General features: G+C 42.5%; 1 protein-coding gene across 1 annotated transcript in view; it reads right to left on the bottom strand.

Annotated features, from left to right (window-relative positions):
- LOC130380927 (inactive dipeptidyl peptidase 10-like) overlaps positions 1–20,941 on the bottom strand; it is a 206,091-nt gene that overhangs the window by 104,201 nt on the left and 80,949 nt on the right. Inside the window, exons 10-14 of the mRNA XM_056588357.1 lie at positions 3,080–3,180; positions 2,335–2,458; positions 1,535–1,573; positions 1,069–1,176; positions 677–768 (exon numbers count right to left, since the gene is read on the bottom strand). Of these exons, the coding sequence (XP_056444332.1) occupies positions 677–768; positions 1,069–1,176; positions 1,535–1,573; positions 2,335–2,458; positions 3,080–3,180 (464 nt within the window). The remainder of the gene's footprint in view (positions 1–676; positions 769–1,068; positions 1,177–1,534; positions 1,574–2,334; positions 2,459–3,079; positions 3,181–20,941) is intronic.

Below are 20,941 nucleotides of genomic sequence, written 5' to 3'. Positions count from 1 at the left end.
GAGTCGCAAGGAGTTGCGAGTTGCAAGCCGTTGCAAGGCGAATCTTTGGTCTGAACTGGGCTTTAGATCATTAAGTAGATAATGCTTGTTTAAACTGTTAGTACATGGTTTTCTGTAATGTCTCTTTCATAAAAAAAGATATTTTGTCAAATAAAGTCAAACATAAATAAACAAGTATTTCATGTATTTTTGCTATTTATATAACACTTTACAATAAGGGTAAATTAAGGAACCATTCATTAAAATAGCAAAATGCAATAATTAACATTCACTAACAATTGTATTACCGTTAATAAACTAATCAACTATTGGTCTAATCATTTACTAATGGTGTCCATGGTTAGTAACGGTGTTCAAGTTAACCAAGATAATGGTGTTCATGTTAATGAAGGTATTTATGAAGAAATGATTGAAGGGGCTTAGGGTAAGGGTGAACCTAACCCTAACCCACTAACCCTAATCCTAACCCAAACCTTAACCGAAAGTCTAACCCTTATGGTAATGCTGTATATTAATGCTTATTACTACAATAGCTAATGAATGGTAACTATACTTTTAATAGTTAGATAATGCTTATAACTATATCCACTGATGTTAATTAATGTTTCTTTAATTTACCCTTATCGTTGAGTGTTATCATGTATGCATCTATGTGAGTGAGAACCTTTTAACTCACATGATTTGATTGCTTTCGTCATACGCTAGGATTCTTGTCACCTCCCAGTCGCCGGAGGTGAGGTGGCGCACCTCATTCTGGTCGCTCCGTGACTGAAAACACAACACTACAAACGTTGCCAACAATGCCAGCGTTTCTTGCATTACCAGTGTTGCCAGGGTTACCAACGTTAGCAATGTTACGACATTATCAGCATCATCAAAAATTTTCACATTGTCAACATCGTCAACATTATCAACATAAGCAATGCGGCTTATGTTACAGACATTAAAGAACTTACACAGTATAAGTTACATACGTTATATATGTTATATGAGTTACATACGTTATATATGTTACAGAAGTTACCTATGTTACGTACATTACATAAATTACAGATGCCCTTGGTTTACCTTTTTGATGAGCATGGAGATATGCTGGAAGTCACCCTGACCGCCCTGCTTCACCGGCAGGGTGAGGAACAGCCTGCTCCTGTCCCTGGAGAACCAGGGAACCCTGTCCTAAAGGGGGGGAGAGAGAGAGAGAGAGAGAGAGAGAGAGAGAGAGAGAGAGAGAGAAAATATATATATATAGAGAAATATAGAGAGAGAGAGAAGAGAGAGAGAGAAAATATATATATATAGAGAGAGAGAGAGAGAGAGAGAGAGAGAGAGAGAGAGAGAGAGAGAGAGAGAGAGAGAGAGAGCGAGAGAGAAGAGGGGGAAGGGAGGGCAAGATAGGGAGAGAGAACGAGACAGAAACAAAAATAATGACTGAGAGAGTTTGATTATGAGGTGTATGTCCGTCTGTCCATCAGTCACTCAAGTTGAAAGAAGAAGTGTATCCATCCATGTGTGTAACCATCCAGGCGAGTTGTACCTGCATGGTGAGCCAGGCCTCTGAAGTCTCCTGGTGTCTCTGAAAACAACAACACACTCAGTGCGTTTACATGACACTAAAGATTGTTTGGGTTAGTCCAACTATGATTGGATTATTAAGATGCATTAAGATACACCTTAGTCACACTATAATCGAATCGAATCGAGTTACTCGAATTAAGAAACCTATATTATTCGATTGTTTAGTCAAATCGGGTCGGATCGCATGGAATCTGATTTAGCGTTCTGCGCATGCTCAAGATTTTTCCCAGGGGCCGTCATCCGGAAGTATAACACCTCGTTTCCACATACGTACATTCTCGTATGCGATCCACCGTCTCCGACCGAAAGTCCATTCATTCCTATGTGATTCTCCGTGATGTCCGTTTTTCCTCCGAGGCTCCTCCCCTCCGTAAAATTTTTGTCCGGTATGTCCGTAATACACGTTCAAAAAATGTAACTTTCGCCGTCGTTTTACGGAGATACCGTATGAAAGTTTTTATGTTCACAAAACATGTAAGTACCTGGCAGGCCAAACTCCTCGCCGATCTCTTTCCAAGCCTGGTTGGTTTTGTTTTTATCTCTGTATATGTCGATAGAGCACGTTATTTTACTAATTAAAATATCAATATTCCGGGCGATATTCCCTGTATAACTCTTAAAGCATAAAAATCCAAAATATAAGAAGGGCGACGATATATCGCTGTATTGATATTACATCCCACCCCTAATTAGTATTATGAATACATCAATTAATAAAATTATTACATATTTAAAAGCAACAACCCCTTGATGAACCACCTGTATACAGGAGCCTGTAGTTGCATCGCAGACCGTGAGCACTGATGCATTCTGGGAACGCCTCAGCCAGCGAACCGCCAGGTGAGTGCTGCTTATCCACTTCACCATTGAAACGTACAAATCCCTGAAAGGAGAGAGAAAGAAAGAGGGAGGGAGAGAGATAGAGAGAATAAGAGATAAAAAATGAAGATTTATTTTTTTATGTAATAGGCGTGTAGATGTGTGTTTGATATGTGTGTGTATTTATGTGTGTGTGTGTGTTTGTTTCTGTTTAATGGTAAGTATGTGTGCGTGCGTCTATGTATGTGTGTGTTTGCTTGTGGTTGTGTTTTTGTATGTGTATGTGCGTGTGTGTGAATGTGTGTGTGTGTGTGTGTGTGTGTATACATGTCTGTCTATTTGTGAGTGTGCTTGTGGGTGTGTGTCTACGTGGGTGTAAATGTGTGTGTGTGTGTGTGTTCTTGTTTGCGTGTATATAAACTTAGCACAAAAAGTAAGGAAATTTGTGTTGGTTGATTACTTCTCTGTGGTAACAATGCTTTTTGGCAATAAATCTTATACTGTTGGATAGCCTTTATAGTTCCCTTTCAAATGGTGCCCCATTTGCAGAAAAGATTTGGCAAATTTTTCATTGGCCCAACCCACATACTCAGCGCTGCTGCTCATCCCACAAATGCCTGTTCCTAACAATTGGGGCACCATTTGAAAGGGAACTAAACAGTGTGTGTGTGTGTATGTGACTCACCTCGTCCTGAATCCCTCGGGTGGTACCAGCTCCTGCGTGTGTGTGTTCGTCCCAAACAGGCTGACCACAGACAGCCTCACGGAGGGGTTGACCTGACCGGCCTGGGCATGCACGTGTGTGTGTGTGTGTGCATTTGTGTGTGTGTGTGTGTGTGTGTGTGTGTGTGTGTGTGTGTGTGTGTGTGTGTGTGTGTGTGTGTGTTTGTGTAAATAACAAAGAGAAGGGCAGACAGGGATAGAAAGACAAAAGGTAACGCTTTATATTAAGGTCCTTGTAATAAGCCTTTGTTAATGGGTAATAAGACCTTATTATATGCTTATTAACTCTAATTTGGGTTAATAAGACTATCTATAAGGGTCAATAATAGCATAATAACCATGTTTATTATGAGATTACAAGACATTTATAAGCACTTATAAGAAACTTGTTAACTATTTATTGATTGCTTAATAACATTAATAATAGATGTATTATAGTTGTTAATAAACGCATTACAAACCCATTTATTGAGTCTTACTAACTTACTTATTATGTCATTGCTAAACCTTTACTAAGCATTTTTTGCTGCCTTATGAAGGTAAAACGGCTTTATTATTCATTTATTAGCAGTTAACTCATTGGCTGCTAATGACGTCTATAGACGTCAATTTAAATACAACCGTTGACTGCCAAAGACGTTTATAGACGTCAATTATGTTTTTCAACGGGGCGGGCTGGGGAGCGATCTGGAGCTCCTTGTCACAAAAAATCAGGCTTGTAAACAGAGAATGTACTACCGAACTGACCCGCTAGGTGGGTCGTGCGCTGTGCCCAATTGGATGGGAGATGAGTAAACAGTAGCCTAATGGGTGAAGAAAGTGAACATGGCGCCCGCGAAACGTAAGCAAAATTTCAGACAGCTAACACTCGAACAGAGTATGTGTCTCAGTGTCGCGATCGACTTGGTTGTTTGCGATAAAGCCTCTGACGAAAAACCCGGGCTAAGTAGAGAGAGTAGGCCTACACGGCGTATTTCAGCAGACACCTCCGAATCATCAGGTGATGAATTCAGCGAACCTGACCCGGATTCGTCAGATGAGTGGTTGCCGTCAACCGGGAACAGCAGAGCCTCATCCCCTGACGCGTCTCCAGGAAGTCTTAAGGGAGGTAAGAGCTAACTTTTCACCTTCTCTCCTCCTTCAGTCCGTCAGATGAACGCCATTTAGTTAACTAGTTCATTACTGTAGCTAATATGTGTTGCCAGTAGCCTACTGATGTGAAGGGATTTACAATTTACAGATCGTGCGTCCAGCAGAGCTCGCACTCGCACTCCCACTGTTAGCTTCAGTCCATGTCACATTGAACGCCATTTAGTCCAACCGACTCCTATTGGCAAAGCGAAGTAGAAAGGTAAAAAAAGTATTCTTCACATCACACCGCAGCAATAAAAAAATATGTTTTATGGTAATTTTATATATTTCTATAATTTACAGGTCGTGCATCCAGCAGAGGTTGCGGGGATGACTGGCATCAAGCTGGCTGGCAACCAAACAATTTCCCCTTCACTGCAACCCCTGGACCCCGGAGGGCTGCTGCGGAGCTGGATAGCGACCTGCCAACTGACTTACTGACGCTCTTCCTGACTGACGAGCTGCTCCAAAATATTGTGGATCAGACCAACCTATATGCAAGTCAATATTTTGAAGCACACCCTGACAATCTGCCATATAGCAGAGGAAATGCCTAGGAACAGATTTGAGATTATATGGAGGTTCCTTCATTTCAACAATAATGCATCACAGGATGCAACTGACAAAATGTACAAAGTCCGCCCAGTGTTAGATTACATTGTGGAAAAGTTCAAGGAGATGTATCAACCAGGGCAAAACATTTGCATTGATGAGGGTATGATGCACTGGCGGGGGCGCCTGTCTTTCAGGGTGTATAACCCACAAAAGCCTAAATATGGAATCAAATCCTACATACTGTGTGACTCTGCCACAGGGTACTGCTTCAATATGCGTCCTTATGTTGGGGAAGCTAGTACTCGGCCAGAGATAGTGTTCTCTCTCCTTGATCGTCTCCATTGTTCATGGATAATTTCTAAAATTTTGTAGCACTGTGTGAAAGTTTACTGGGAGTGAAAACCAACGTCTGTGGAACACTGAGGAAACATAGGGGGGAACCTCAGATCATCAGCGAGATGACAAAGACTGACTTGGGGGTGGGGGAAAAAGTTGTGCGGCACAATGAGAGGGTGATGGTAGTAGCATGGCAGGACAAACGGTTGGTTAGGATGGTGACTACCTACCACCAAGATAGCATGCAGAGGGTTGATGTGTGGAGGAGGGGAAACAAAGACAAGGTTGCTCAGCTCAAGCCAGAGTGTGTTGTTGTGTACAATGCATCCATGAATGGGGTAGACAAGTTGGACCAAATTATTGCATACTATCCCTTCATCCGAAGATCGCTGAACTGGTCAAAGAAGTTTGTAGCCTATCTCTTCCAACTATGCATGTTTAACGCCTATGTCCTCTACCGAGCCAGAAACCCAGGGGAGTGTAAAACCCTCTTGGAGTTCATTCGCAGGGTAGTGAAGTCCTGGACAGTAAAGCGACATGTGGGAGGGTGTGAGGAGGAGGAAGTGGAGGAGGAGGAAGTGGAAGGTGTGGGGGTTGAGGGGTCTGGGACTTGGAGGGAGGCTGACGTACTCCGAGAGCACCATATAACACTGACCCAGAGAGCAGGCTAGACGGAGGGCTAAGCAGACACAAACTCAAACACCTGATGCCCACCAGCAAGAAGGGGAGACCAGCAAGGAGGTGTAGGGTCTGTGCTCGCAGGGGTCTGCGCAGCGAGACAAAATGTGGTGTCAGTCCTGTCGTGTCCCCTTGCACGCAGGGGAGTGTTTTACAGCTTACCACACTAAGCTGAACTATTTTGTGTAGGGGTGGAAACAAGCACACACACACACACACACACACACACACACACACACACACACACACACACACACACACACACACACACACACACACACACACACACACACACACACACACAAACACACACAAACACACACAGGATTTGATATAGCTGCGCCAACATACAGAAATACATACCTGGAAAGAATTGTACAATTGACATTTTGAAGAATTTTCTTTTTTTTTATTTATATTATATATTGGTTATATATTTGCAAATAAATTATTATTGTCCTATCAAAATACCTGTCTCAATGTTGTTTTTGCTGTTTTATGGAGGGAAACCACTTTTCAGGTGTTGAAGGGGTCACTAACATTTGTCATTTGTCATTTGTCACATCACGCATAGACTACTGCAACGCCCTCCTCACCGGACTCCCCACCAAACTCATCAACAGACTGCAGATCATTCAGACCTCAGCCGCCCGGATCATCACCCGCACCAAATCATCTGACCACATCACCCCTGTCCTCATCCAACTTCACTGGCTCCCAGTACACTACCGCATCCAATACAAAACCCTACTCCTCACCTACAAAGCTCTCCACAACCTAGCCCCCAGTTACCTCTGCGACCTCCTCCAAGAATACACTCCCTCCCGCTCCCTCCGCTCAACCTCTGCTGGACTACTATGTATCCCCAAATCACGACTCACTACAATGGGTGCCCGGTCATTCAGCTGTTCAGCACCCAGACTCTGGAACTCCCTCCCCCCACACATAAAACAGTCAGACACCATTACAACCTTCAAGTCACAACTCAAAACTCACCTGTTCAAACTCGCACACAACGTCTAACTGATCACTGTTTTGATTGTTTGTTTGTTTTGTTTTGTCTTGTTTCTGTTTTATTTATTTTTTATTTATTATGTTTTTTCCACAATGTCTTGTTTTTTTAAACGATTTATGATGACCATATGCTCTGTAAGGTGACCTTGGGTGTCTTGAAAGGCGCCTCTAAATTAAATGTATTATTATTATTATTATTACTAAAGCAAAAAAAGTTTATTTTCACAAAAAGCTTGTTTTCTAAATTTTTGGTCAAAAACAGGTGTTTTTGGTGAAACCAACGTATGTTCTACTGCCGATTACTAAAGAACGGAAAAAGGTAGAAACAAACGGTTTGTTCCTGATGAAAGAAGAGAGTCTACTCTGTCTTTTGGTAGTTTCAGTGTTTACATAGTCATAGAACTCACTGTTCACTGGGTCTTTGGAAATCAGTCAAAATGCTGTAAAACGCTTGGCAGTATGGGGCTCTCTGCACTGAAAATGTCTGGCAGCCAATGAATTAATAAGCTCTATGGAACAATGCTTATTAAGGTTAATAAGTCTTTTATTAAACAGTTAATTATGAATTATGCAGGTACGGATCTAAAGCGGGAACACTGCTTATAAAGGTTAATAAGGTTAAAAGGTTAATGTCTCTAGGGAAGACATACGGAATAGCACGTTTATTACACGAATGCACACGAATTACACCCGATAGAGTCACGCTATTTATTTTTTTACCCGAATTAGACCCGATGTAAGCCAATGTAACCCGAAACATACCGATTGCCTGCAGGCCGAATTATACCAATAGTCTAACGACAAATAACGATTGTGACCAGATTGTGTTAATTGTGTTGTGTTAAGACCCTCAATCTGTCACTTGGGTATAAATAGGGGGTGATGGATGGATGTCCTACTTTTATAATTAAAGGGGTACTTCGTCCATTTAGAACCGGCGTTCTATTATTATAAAATCGCTATTGTAATATAAATAAATATATAAATAAATATCAGTCTAAACCAGTCTCCCCTTGGCCTTCTCCCCAAATGACGCCAAATGACGCCAAACACGTCATTTGACGTGTTTGGCATCATTCGAAATGACGCCAAATGACGCCAAACGCACTTTGGGTGTCTTCCCTGGCATAAATCGTTATGTTATCGTTATAACATCGGGTATATGTAAATGCTACCCCGATAAATTGACCCGATCATATATTTTTAGCCCGATGTCACCCGAATCACCCCGACTTCCACATCGGTGGTCCATCGGCCATTAGCGGCCATTAGCGGGATGGTGTAAACGGGGCATAAGGAAATAAATAATGAATACTCTGATAACTCTGACTGTTTTGATTGAGAATAAGCATTACATGTTTGGTTGGTAATATTGCCGTTCATCATTAGGCCTATTCCTGCTGCAGATGCGTTGCATTCTAAAAATGTATTAGATTAAACAAGTTCTCGATTGATCCTCTAACTTCACCTTAACTTCACACAAATTTTCCATTACAAAATCACTCTAAAAACTCCCCTACCCCAAAGGCAACAGCTTCCCTGGCCTCTTAAGGGCCTGGAACTGCATCCTCAACAGTGTCACTTTCATGAATTGCATCCATACATTTTCTAATCGGGGGCCCCAATGGCAAGTTCCGCAATGGGAGCATTTAATGCAATGGTGTTGCGATCCACTCCTACTTTTTCACAGGCCGCAGTTATGGATTTCTTCTTTTTGAAGACACTCAACACTCTGCGGTACCTGTCAAGGACTTCATCTGGGTCGCGTGCTAGGATATAAAATAATAAGTAAACAAGGTGTTTAAGGTGTGCAATGGAAATTAACAGCATTCAGCATCTCTAGCCTAAAATTGGGCAACACACAAATCACATCGATGGGTTTGTTGTAGTAGTATAGTCTGGTATGATTTGCAAACCGAAAAAAAGAAAATCATGTGAATTTTTTTGATCAATTTGTAGTTTTATCTTCCTCTGGTGAATTGATGTGATACCATTGAAACAAAGAAGTTTTATCTAAAATAAATGAGTCCACTAGAACAACCCGGAAGTCTAAAGGTTGAATTTTTTTTTTACACACAAATAGAGCTGTTAGGGGTGTGTTTGCAAATACCATAGTTAATATATTCGTACAACAAGTATGTTGATGTGCTTGTTGTGTGATTTCATATTGTGAAGTTTAATTATGTAGTGACTGAACTAAGGGCTAAATTGTAAAATTGGCAGACATTTTTTACACAATTTCATAGTTTGCCTAACCTGGGAAGTGTTGCTAAACCAGTCAAATACCATAGACAAGTAATTGGATATGATTATGAATTCATATTCCAAAACCCAAAATAGGCAACATTAAATTCTAGGGCTGATGATAACCTGACTATAAAAAGTATAGGCCTAACATAAATTACCTCTTGAAACATATCGCTGTGTGGCCGTTTTGCTTCCTTTCTTTCCCTTCCGATTCTTCCCCTTCTGCTTCTTTGTCTTTTTCTTTGACTTCTTCCTCTTCTTCTTCTTCCCATCGTCTGAGGAGGAGTCGGAGGAGTTGGAGGAGTCGGAGGATTCGGAAGACAACAACGAATTTGAGTTTGACTTCTCCATGGCCTCATGGGATGGTTGGGAATTGTGGCTGGTCTTTCTTGTTGCTGTATAAAGGAAACACAAAGAACATTGCCCACACTAGACAGTTAGCAGACAGGTTACAATAAGCAATTATGCCGTTTAGATATGGATTCAGCAAAAGGGGCCGCAGTTCACTGTAAGAAAGGTGTCCCTGAAATTCCGGACACACAGTGTTTACTCTATTATGGTGAACATTTTGGAAGAAACTAATTATTTACCTATATTCAGATAGTTGACCTTTCAGGAAATCTATCTCAGCTGTAAGGTCTTTTATTTTTTCTTCTTGCCATTCCAATTTCAATCTGGACAGCTCATGCTCGTGTTTTAAATTCTGCAGACCCGGTTTGGCAGTTTGAGACATTTGGGCAGCACCTGGGGACAGCAAAGAAATAACAATTTAGGATTAATTTCTAATAATCAGTATCGGGGACTAGACAGATTTTGAAGCATTACTTGCCCCCTTCCTGACAAGCTAGCATGACAAAATTGTTTGCATTAGATCCGTTTGGTTACCTAGTTTCATATCATGGCATGAGCTAAACATTAGCTAAAAAAAATTCGCTAGCAAAGAAGGGAGCGTATCTATGTTCCCCGGGTCCTATGTTCCCCGGGTCCTATGTTCCCCGGGTCCTATGTTCCCCTCTTTGTATGAGACTGGGGAACATAGGACCCTTTTTTTAAAAAAGGGTCCTATGTTCCCCGCTTTTCCCAAAAAGGGTCCTATGTTCCCCGATATGTATGTGACCGGGGAACATAGGACCCTTTTTAAAAAAAAGGGTTCTATGTTCCCCGGTCTGTTACTTTTTCCATCATTACTGCCAAATTCCGGCCGAGATAACTACCATTGCATGTCTTTACCTTTTGTGGAAGAGGGAGGCGCACAGAGCTTTTGGCCGTGATATTATTATACAATTATATTATATTATATACTATCATATAAAGAGCTACGGGAGTCGCAAACGGCAACAATCACTTTATCCTCCATGCTGCAGTTCACCCCGGACTGCACTGCAATGAGTTGGCCGGTTGAACGCTGATTGGCTGTTACGTTACACATGTCTCTCAGTGGCCACGCTGTTGAACGCCGATTGGCTGTCATCACGCGCTAACCCTAACCCTAACCCTAACCCATATCGCGTCAAAGTTTAAATATATTTAAAGATTGATAGATTGCGGGGAACATAGGACCCTTTTTGGGAAAAACGGGGAACATAGGACCCGGGGAACATAGGGATGACCCCGCAAAGAACTAGCTTACCTAGAACCAGCTAACGTTGCTATAGCATTACATTCTTAAACTTACCAGAAGAGTCATGTTGCTTGTGCCTGTCTTATGACTGCCAGTTGCTTCTTCTCTCAAAGACCTGGTTCGGGGTGCTGACGACTCCGAGATGTTTGGCAAACCTTCGTGAAACATTTTGTCGCATGTCCATCAAGCCATCTGCTACTTGCATGAACAGAACTTTCGGTTTAAAAATTACCCTAAAAATAAAAGCCTTTAACGGCATTTCAGAATGTTTGTAAACAATAGGCGTCAAGATGCTTCTGGGTGGCAGAAAGTGAATGGTTTCCACTGACCTGGGCCCAGTTTCCCGAAAGCATTGTTAGCCTAAGTGGATCGTGAAGTGCGTCGTACAAGCATCGTACAGTTTTCACACCGTTTCCGGAAAGCATCGAAAAAAAACGCTCGTAGCTAACGAGGACTCAGGGGTTCTCGTAGGATGCTAAGAGCATCGTTAGCCTACTATAGCCTCAGTTGCATCGCCAACAGACATTCCGTGTATTGGATGGGTTTTATTAAAACAAATCCAATACCACGGAATGCCCAGCTGGCGCATTTTCGCGACCAAAAACAGTGGTTACCGCCGATATATTACTCATAGACTGCTGTTAGGTTTAAACAGCTATAGAGACATGTTAGAAGTCAACATCAACATAATTTATTGCAGCGATGTAAGATTCCAAAATACATGCGCAGCCGAAATGTACCGATCAAACGCCAGGTCACAAGGCATATAATAAAATAAAATGATTCCATTGTTCTTGTCTGGGAGGTCGCTTTCGAGCTGCACTTGCTGTCTCATTCTAATTTGAATACAACCATCGTGCTTAAAATGTCTTCATATTGATCAATGACAGAAGACATAGGCTACTGTAGACATGAATCATGCTGATACCAGCGGGTGTCGGAGAATTTCTGCAGGCGTTTTTTGTTGCGATTGTTTGCATTAAGCACTGTAGGCGCTTCGGTGAGGCTGTGATGAAGTTCACTATTTATTGGACCGTGTCTAGACGAACATCCCTAACCATAGTTAATCGCGTTTGTAGTCTACACTCAGACGTGAACTAATAATTGCATGCGGGTGTCTTCATTCATAAAAAGATTAAAACATTCAAATTATTCTAAAGAGGTCTAGACTCCATGCGCAGCCCCGCCTTCTCCAGTGAACCAAGAAAGCCTGCGCCGTTATGAACGGGGAATTTGACCCCCTCAGTTTTACACAGGAAACTTGAGATAATAAGGTAAAATCGCCGGGCGTGCCAAGCTGCGACCGAACCGAGATGGCAGTGTATAAATCTCATCTCATCATCTCATCTAATTTTCGTCCGCTTATCCGGGGTCGGGTCGCGGGGGGAGCAGCTCAAGCAGGGGGCCCCAGACTTCCCTTTCCCGGGCCACATTGACCAACTCTGACGGGGGGATCCCGAGGCGTTCCCAGGCCAGTGTTGAGATATAATCTCTCCACCTAGTCCTGGGTCTTCCCCGAGGTCTCCTCCCCACTGGACGTGCCTGAAACACCTCCCAAGGAAGGCGCCCAGTGGGCATCCTTACCAGATGCCCGAACCACCTCAGCTGACTCCTTTCTAAGTAAAGGAGCAGCGGCTCTAATCCGAGTTCCTCACGGATGGCTGAGCTTCTCACCCTATCCCTAAGGGAGACGCCAGCCACCCTTCTGAGAAAACTCATCTCGGCCGCTTGTACCCGTGATCTCGTCCTTTCGGTCATCACCCAGCCCTCATGACCATAGGTGAGGATAGGAACGAAGATCGACCGGTAGATCGAGAGCTTTGCCTTGCGGCTCAGCTCTCTTTTCGTTACAACGGTGCGGTAAAGCGAACGCAATACCGCCCCCGCTGCTTTGATTCTCCGGCCAATCTCACGCTCCATAGTACCCTCACTCGCGAACAAGACCCCGAGGTACTTGAACTCCTTCACTTGGGCTAAGGACTCATTACCTACCCGGAGTAAGCAAATCCATCGGTTTCCTGCTAAGAGTCATGGCCTCAGATTTAGCGGTGCTGATCCTCATCCCAGCCGCTTCACACTCGGCCGCCAGCCGATCCAGTGAGTGCTGAAGGTCACAGGCCGATGATCCAATGGAAAAAAAAGCAGTGACGAGATCCTCAGACCACCGAACTGCAACACCTCCCCACCACGACTACGCCTCGATATCCTGTCCATGTATATCACAAACAGGATTGGTGACAAGGCGCAGCCCTGGCGGAGACCAGCACCCACTGAGAACGAAACTGACTGGCTGCCGAGGACGCGAACACAGCTCTCGCTTTGGGAGTACAGGGATTGGATGGCCCTGAGGATAGACCCCCTTACCCCATACTCCCGCAGCACCTCCCACAGTTTCTCCCGGGGGACCCGGTCATACGCCTTCTCCAAAACACATGTAGACCGGATGGGCATACTCCCAGGCCCCCTCCAGGATCCTTGCGAGAGTGAAGAGCTGGTCCGTAGTTCCACGTCCGGGGTGAAAACCGCATTGTTCCTCCTCAATCTGAGGTTCGACGATCGGACGAACCCTCCTTTCCAGCACCTTGGAGTAGACTTTACCAGGGAGGCTGAGAAGTGTGATAACCCGGTAATTGGCACACACTCTCTGGTCCCCCTTTTTGAACAGGGGAACCACCACCCCGGTTTGCCACTCCTTTGGCACTGTACCCGACTCCCACGCGATGTTGAATAGGCGTTTAAAAAAAAATAGCTTGTGTCACAACTACATTTATGAACTATAAATAATAATAATAATAATAATAATTCATTTTATTTGAGGGCGCCTTTCAAAGCACCCAAGGTCACCTTACAGGGCAGTTTAAAAACAAAAAACAAAATCAGCAATCATAAAAAACACAAGAACAAGATACATTGAACAATTTACATAAGTGGGGTGGGACGGGTTAGATGGAATATGTCAGTTTAAAAAGATGTGTTTTGAGACGGGACTTAAAAGTGGAAAGAGTGTCAGAATTACGGATGTCAGGTGGGAGGGTGTTCCAGAGGTGGGGGGCAGATCTGCTGAAGGCTCTGGACCCCATGGTAACCAGGCGGGCGGGAGGCACAGTGAATTGAATGGAAGAGGAGGACCGGAGAGTGCGGGTGGGTGTGTTGGTGTGTAGGAGTTCACAGATGTATGGAGGGGCGAGGTTGTGGAGGGCCTTGAAGGTGAGGAGCAGAATCTTGAAGTGGATGCGGGTTTTGACTGGGAGCCAGTGAAGCTGCTGAAGGACTGGGGTGATGTGATTAATGGAGGGGGTTCTGGTGATGATGCGGGCGGCAGAGTTCTGGACCAGTTGGAGTTTTCGGATGGACTTGAGGGGGAGACCGAAGAGGAGGGAGTTACAGTAATCGATGCGGGAAGTGACCAGGGTGTGAACAAGGGTGGCTGTGCTATGGGGTGTGAGGGATGGGCGGAGGCGGTTGATATTGCGTAGATGGTAGTAGGCAGACCTGGTGATGTTATTGGTGTGTGCTTGGAATGATAGTGTGCTGTCGAGGATGACACCCAGACTCTTAACCTGAGGGGAGGGGGAGACTGAGGTGTTGTCAATAGTGATGGAAAAGCTGTCAGGTTTTGTGAGGGTTGATTTGGTGCCGTTGAGGAGAACTTCTGTTTTATTGCTGTTGAGTTTGAGAAAGTTGCAGGTGAACCAGGATTTTATTTCGTGTAGGTAATCGGAGAGGGAGGTGGGAGGAAGGGTAGAAGTGGGCTTGGTGGATATGTAGAGCTGGGCGTCATCCGCATAGCAGTGAAAATGAATGTTAAATTTTACGGAAAATATGGCCAAGTGGAAGTAGATAAATGATGAACAGGAGGGGGCCTAGAACAGAACCCTGGGGAACACAGTGACTGGAAGTGACTGGGATTTGAAAGTTTTGAGTTGGATGAACTGAGTACGGCCGCACTCAGATCAAGGAGGATGAGAATAGTGAGGTGTCCGGAGTCTGCTGCCATGAGAAGGTCATTGTTGATTTTAACCAGGGCTGTTTCTGTGCTGTGGAGGGGGCGGAAACCAGATTGAAATTGTTCAATCTGGTTTCCTATAGCCTAAAGCATCCTGCCCAACAATATGGGCAGGATCTAGACCAAGCTCTCCTAATCGGGTCAGCAATAACAGTGTGTCAATGCCGTGAAAGAAGGTACGCACAGTGTGTTCAGGATTGGGACTGATATAGCATATGTCGGCCTAGGCCCAATCAACCCATTTTCCTGCGACATTCCTGCATCTCCTCCTCCTACATAGCCCGTTTCAGGACCGTGTCAGTGGACAGTTACAATCCTACGAACGTCGTGAGTACAGTGTACGCGCGTTCATGTTGAGAGGGGTTTCGGGAAACGCTCCAAAGAAATTCACGATGGTTCGCAAGATCCCTCGTGAGAATGATCGTACGAGCGAAGATCCATCGTTTTCGGGAGACGAGGCCCTGAAGCGATCCAGCTGGCTACTGTACACATAGTTACATAACAAAATTTGTTGTTGATCTGAAGATGGAACGAGGACGAAAACTATATCAATATTATATAATATTATATATAATATTATATATATATATATATATATATATATATATATATATATACATATACACGTCCCTTAGCACCCCACAAGAAGAAAATCATTAATTCCAAACATTTACTATGTTTTCTCAATCACTCTGCCCTGGGCCCCGTTCCCGATAACGATGGATCCACGCTCGTATGATCATTCTCACGATGGATCTTGTGATCCATCATGAATTTCTTTGGAGCGTTTCCCGAAACTCCTCTTAACATGAACGCACGTTCACTGCACTCACAACGTTCGTAGGATTGTAACTGTCTGGAATAGTGCTGAAATGGGCTCCGTAGGATGGGGTGACGCAGGAATGTTGCAGGGAAATGGGGTTAAAAAGCGTTAAAATATCTCCCCATCAAGGCCAACAGCAGAGTAGCATACGAAAATAATATGAATGCTTAAGATATTAAAACACAATTGATTGGGCCTATGCCGATAGCAGTCCTAATCCTGAATGCCCTGTGCCTACATTTTTTCACAGCATTTTCCCCCCTGAAATAATTCCATATTACAAAAATAGCTTGTGTCACAACTACATTTATCTTAATTTGCTGATTTCTGAAACATGCTTTACGCAGCAAAGAGAGCCGACTTTATTTTATTCCGCTTTCATTGATTGGCGCGCACTCTCTAGTCTAGAATATTTGTAGACATTAAAAATTCAACGTTCCATTCATTCATTATCATTTAAACGCAGAGGCTAGGCATTGGCACACGGCTATTGCTGACCCGATTAGGAGAGCTTGGTCTAGATCCTGCCCATATTGTTGGGCAGGATGATGTAGGCTATAGCCTAGGTCTTTTAACACTGCCAAGTTCGTCAAGGCGCGGGCTTTCTTGGTTCAATGGAGAAGGCAGTCTAGACCTCTTTAGAATAATTTGTGCCTCCGTGAAGTCCAACAAAAAAAAGGTTTAACAATGACATAATAGGTAAGTTAGTAAGACTCAATAAATGGGTTTATAATGTGTTTATTAACAACTATAAGAAACTCATAAGACTATTATTATTGTTATTAAGCAATCAATAAATAGTTAACAAGTTTCTTATAAGTGCTTATAAAAGTCTTATAATCTCCCAATAAACATGGTTATTATGCTATTATCGACCCTTATAGATAGTCTTAATAACCCCAATTAGAGTTAATAAGCATAAAATAAGGTCTTATACCTTTTAACAAAGCCTTATTAAAAGACCTTAATGTAAATCCCTACCAGACAAAATAGATGATTAGTAATGTCGCACGCACGCACGCACGCACACACGCACACACGCACACACGCACACACACACACACAAACACAACCATAACTCTAGAACTCTTTAGAATAATTTGTATTATTGCAAAAAAAATTATGAATGAAGACACCCGCATGCAATAATGAGTTCACGAGTGCAGACATACACGATTAACTATGGTCAAGGATGTTCGTTACTGTCTAGACACGGTCCAATAAATAATGAACTTCATCACAGCCTCACCAAAGCGCCCACAGTGCTTAATGCAAACAATCGCAACAAAAAACGCCTGCCGAAATTCTCAGACACCCGCAGGTCTCAGCATGATTCATGTCTACAGTAGCCTATGTCTCCTGCCATTGATCAATATGAGGACCTTTTAACCACGATGGTTGAATTAAAATCCGAGAGAGACAGCAAGTGCAGCTCGAAAGAGACCTCCCACACAAGAGCAATGTAATCATTGGATTTTATTATATGCCTTGTGACATGGCGTTTGATTGGTACATTTCGGCTGCGCATGTATTTTTGGAATATTAAATTCCTGCAATAAATTATGTTGATGTTGACTTTAACGTGTCTCTATCTTTGCTGTTTAAATCTAACAGTAGTCTATGAGTAACACATCGATAGTAACCACTGTTTTTGATTGTGGAATTACACCAGCTCGGCATTCCAGCTTTTACAACCCGGAAGAACGTATGGTGATGTCATGTTTCATTAAGTTAGATGCAAAAAGACAACATTTTGGAAAGAGGAACACAAATCTGTGACTTTTACTATGCTGTTACAAAACAAGCATGCTAAGATGGCGCTGCAGGCGCTCAGACAACTCATTTTTGAAGGTACTTCAAATACAAAAACATTAAAGCTAATCAAATACCTTCAGAAAAATAAACTTCTCATGAAAAAAACAAAATGCCGCATTTGTCACCAGATGATGAAACGTTTAAAGAAGAATGGCCGGGATCATTACAGCTGGTAATGTATCGTCTTCTTCCTTATAGGCTAATATCATTTAAGTAGCCTGTAACTATCTGTACATTTAGCCTGCTTGCCTACAAGCACAATTGACTAGCAGTTTTGCGTTCAAACATGCATCATTTATAACCCCTTTCCATCAGCCATTATACGGGATGCAAAATGTAGGCTACTGTACAAAGTTCATAGTGATTGATGCACAATAATGGTATTTTTTAAGCTGCATCAATAGCCTGTTTACCAATTAATAACTTAACCAATTAAACAACACTGTGAACTTTTGTAAGGATATGCCAGAGAGAAATGCACTGAGGGACCCAGACTGTGAAAACAATTAGGGACTTATTTTTTCAAGAAGTCCAGACTTTCGCTCATTCAGTGGATGCCGTTCATTTATCGGTAAATCATTTTTGAGTAATAAATTGTTGAGCGAAATGTATAAATATGTCCTCAGTTGAATGTATATATATATAGTGTCTATTCTGTACCCAAGTTCACAGAAGGGATGCAGTGTAATTATTGTACCGCTGTGGAGCGCTATGCAAGGACGCAGACTTCATATGTTAATGAGGGTGTGTTCACATGACGCACATGTTCAAGATGTTTAACGTAGTTCTAAGTGAGCTCGGCTGAGCTATATATTACGTGAGAGATAATGCCCGACGAGGTGTCCATTACCAGGAATTAATGGATGACACAGAGGAGTGAACTGGTTGCCTCCACGAAGTCCAACAAAAATCCATAACTCAAGCGCACACATACACAAATGCACCAGAGAATGGAAGGAGGGGAACAGAGTTGGTTTAGGTTTGTTTGCACGATGGAAAGCCCTAGTTATTTTTTATCTGTTTAACAGCTCACAGTCCTGCTGTGGAAGCATCTAACCAGATAACACAGACTCTGTTGGAATATCTACAGCCTTTTTTATTTCATTCCACTAAAATGGCTGCTGTTTAAACGACCTTGCCAGCTCTCCACAGAAAGGGATTGAGGACAGTATTTGAGTATTGAATCTCCTTTTAATCAATCAAAAACACACTTAGAAAAAGCTTGAGACAAGAAAATATACGACAACGACACACACATATGCAGACAAACATATGCGACAACGATTTGCCAACGCGAACAATGCATTGTACCAAAAATGGGCCTATATACATTCGATGTTCAACATTTCTGTTGTAAAGTGTCGTAAGGTCGTTCAAATCCCACAAACCCATATATAGACAGACACACACACACATACACTCAAACACACAATCGCTCACAAGGTACACACACACATGTTATGAGTGTCATCCATACATAATATATTTTATGGGGGGGCCCTCATAGTCAAATCTGATTGGTCAGACCAGACCGATCGGACCAGACAGACGATCAAATCATATAAGATATACAGTATGTTTACATATGCGTATGTAACACATCGATAGTAACCACTGTTTTTGATTGTGGAATTACGCCAGCTCGGCATTCCAGCTTTTACAACCCGGAAGAACGTATGGTGATGTCATGTCTCATTAAGTTAGATGCAAAAAGACAACATTTTGGAAAGAGGAACACAAATCTGTGACTTTTACTATGCTGTTACAAAACAAGCATGCTAAGATGGCGCTGCAGGCGCTCAGACAACTCATTTTTGAAGGTACTTCAAATACAAAAACATTAAAGCTAATCAAATACCTTCAGAAAAATAAACTTCTCATGAAAAAAACAAAATGCCGCATTTGTCACCAGATGATGAAACGTTTAAAGAAGAATGGCCGGGATCATTACAGCTGGTAATGTATCGTCTTCTTCCTTATAGGCTAATATCATTTAAGTAGCCTGTAACTATCTGTACATTTAGCCTGCTTGCCTACAAGCACAATTGACTAGCAGTTTTGCGTTCAAACATGCATCATTTATAACCCCTTTCCATCAGCCATTATACGGGATGCAAAATGTAGGCTACTGTACAAAGTTCATAGTGATTGATGCACAATAATGGTATTTTTTAAGCTGCATCAATAGCCTGTTTACCAATTAATAACTTAACCAATTAAACAACACTGTGAACTTTTGTAAGGATATGCCAGAGAGAAATGCACTGAGGGACCCAGACTGTGAAAACAATTAGGGACTTATTTTTTCAAGAAGTCCAGACTTTCGCTCATTCAGTGGATGCCGTTCATTTATCGGTAAATCATTTTTGAGTAATAAATTGTTGAGCGAAATGTATAAATATGTCCTCAGTTGAATGTATATATATATAGTGTCTATTCTGTACCCAAGTTCACAGAAGGGATGCAGTGTAATTATTGTACCGCTGTGGAGCGCTATGCAAGGACGCAGACTTCATATGTTAATGAGGGTGTGTTCACATGACGCACATGTTCAAGATGTTTAACGTAGTTCTAAGTGAGCTCGGCTGAGCTATATATTACGTGAGAGATAATGCCCGACGAGGTGTCCATTACCAGGAATTAATGGATGACACAGAGGAGTGAACTGGTTGCCTCCACGAAGTCCAACAAAAATCCATAACTCAAGCGCACACATACACAAATGCACCAGAGAATGGAAGGAGGGGAACAGAGTTGGTTTAGGTTTGTTTGCACGATGGAAAGCCCTAGTTATTTTTTATCTGTTTAACAGCTCACAGTCCTGCTGTGGAAGCATCTAACCAGATAACACAGACTCTGTTGGAATATCTACAGCCTTTTTTATTTCATTCCACTAAAATGGCTGCTGTTTAAACGACCTTGCCAGCTCTCCACAGAAAGGGATTGAGGACAGTATTTGAGTATTGAATCTCCTTTTAATCAATCAAAAACACACTTAGAAAAAGCTTGAGACAAGAAAATATACGACAACGACACACACATATGCAGACAAACATATGCGACAACGATTTGCCAACGCGAACAATGCATTGTACCAAAAATGGGCCTATATACATTCGATGTTCAACATTTCTGTTGTAAAGTGTCGTAAGGTCGTTCAAATCCCACAAACCCATATATAGACAGACACACACACACATACACTCAAACACACAATCGCTCACAAGGTACACACACACATGTTATGAGTGTCATCCATACATAATATATTTTATGGGGGGGGCCCTCATAGTCAAATCTGATTGGTCAGACCAGACCGATCGGACCAGACAGACGATCAAATCATATAAGATATACAGTATGTTTACATATGCGTATGTAACACATCGATAGTAACCACTGTTTTTGATTGTGGAATTACGCCAGCTCGGCATTCCAGCTTTTACAACCCGGAAGAACGTATGGTGATGTCATGTCTCATTAAGTTAGATGCAAAAAGACAACATTTTGGAAAGAGGAACACAAATCTGTGACTTTTACTATGCTGTTACAAAACAAGCATGCTAAGATGGCGCTGCAGGCGCTCAGACAACTCATT

Source organism: Gadus chalcogrammus, chromosome 4, assembly GCF_026213295.1.
Source record: "Gadus chalcogrammus isolate NIFS_2021 chromosome 4, NIFS_Gcha_1.0, whole genome shotgun sequence".
Classification (NCBI taxonomy): domain Eukaryota; kingdom Metazoa; phylum Chordata; class Actinopteri; order Gadiformes; family Gadidae; genus Gadus; species Gadus chalcogrammus.
The sequence above is the reverse complement of the archived record's forward strand: the minus strand, read 5'-3'. Positions and strand labels throughout refer to the sequence as shown.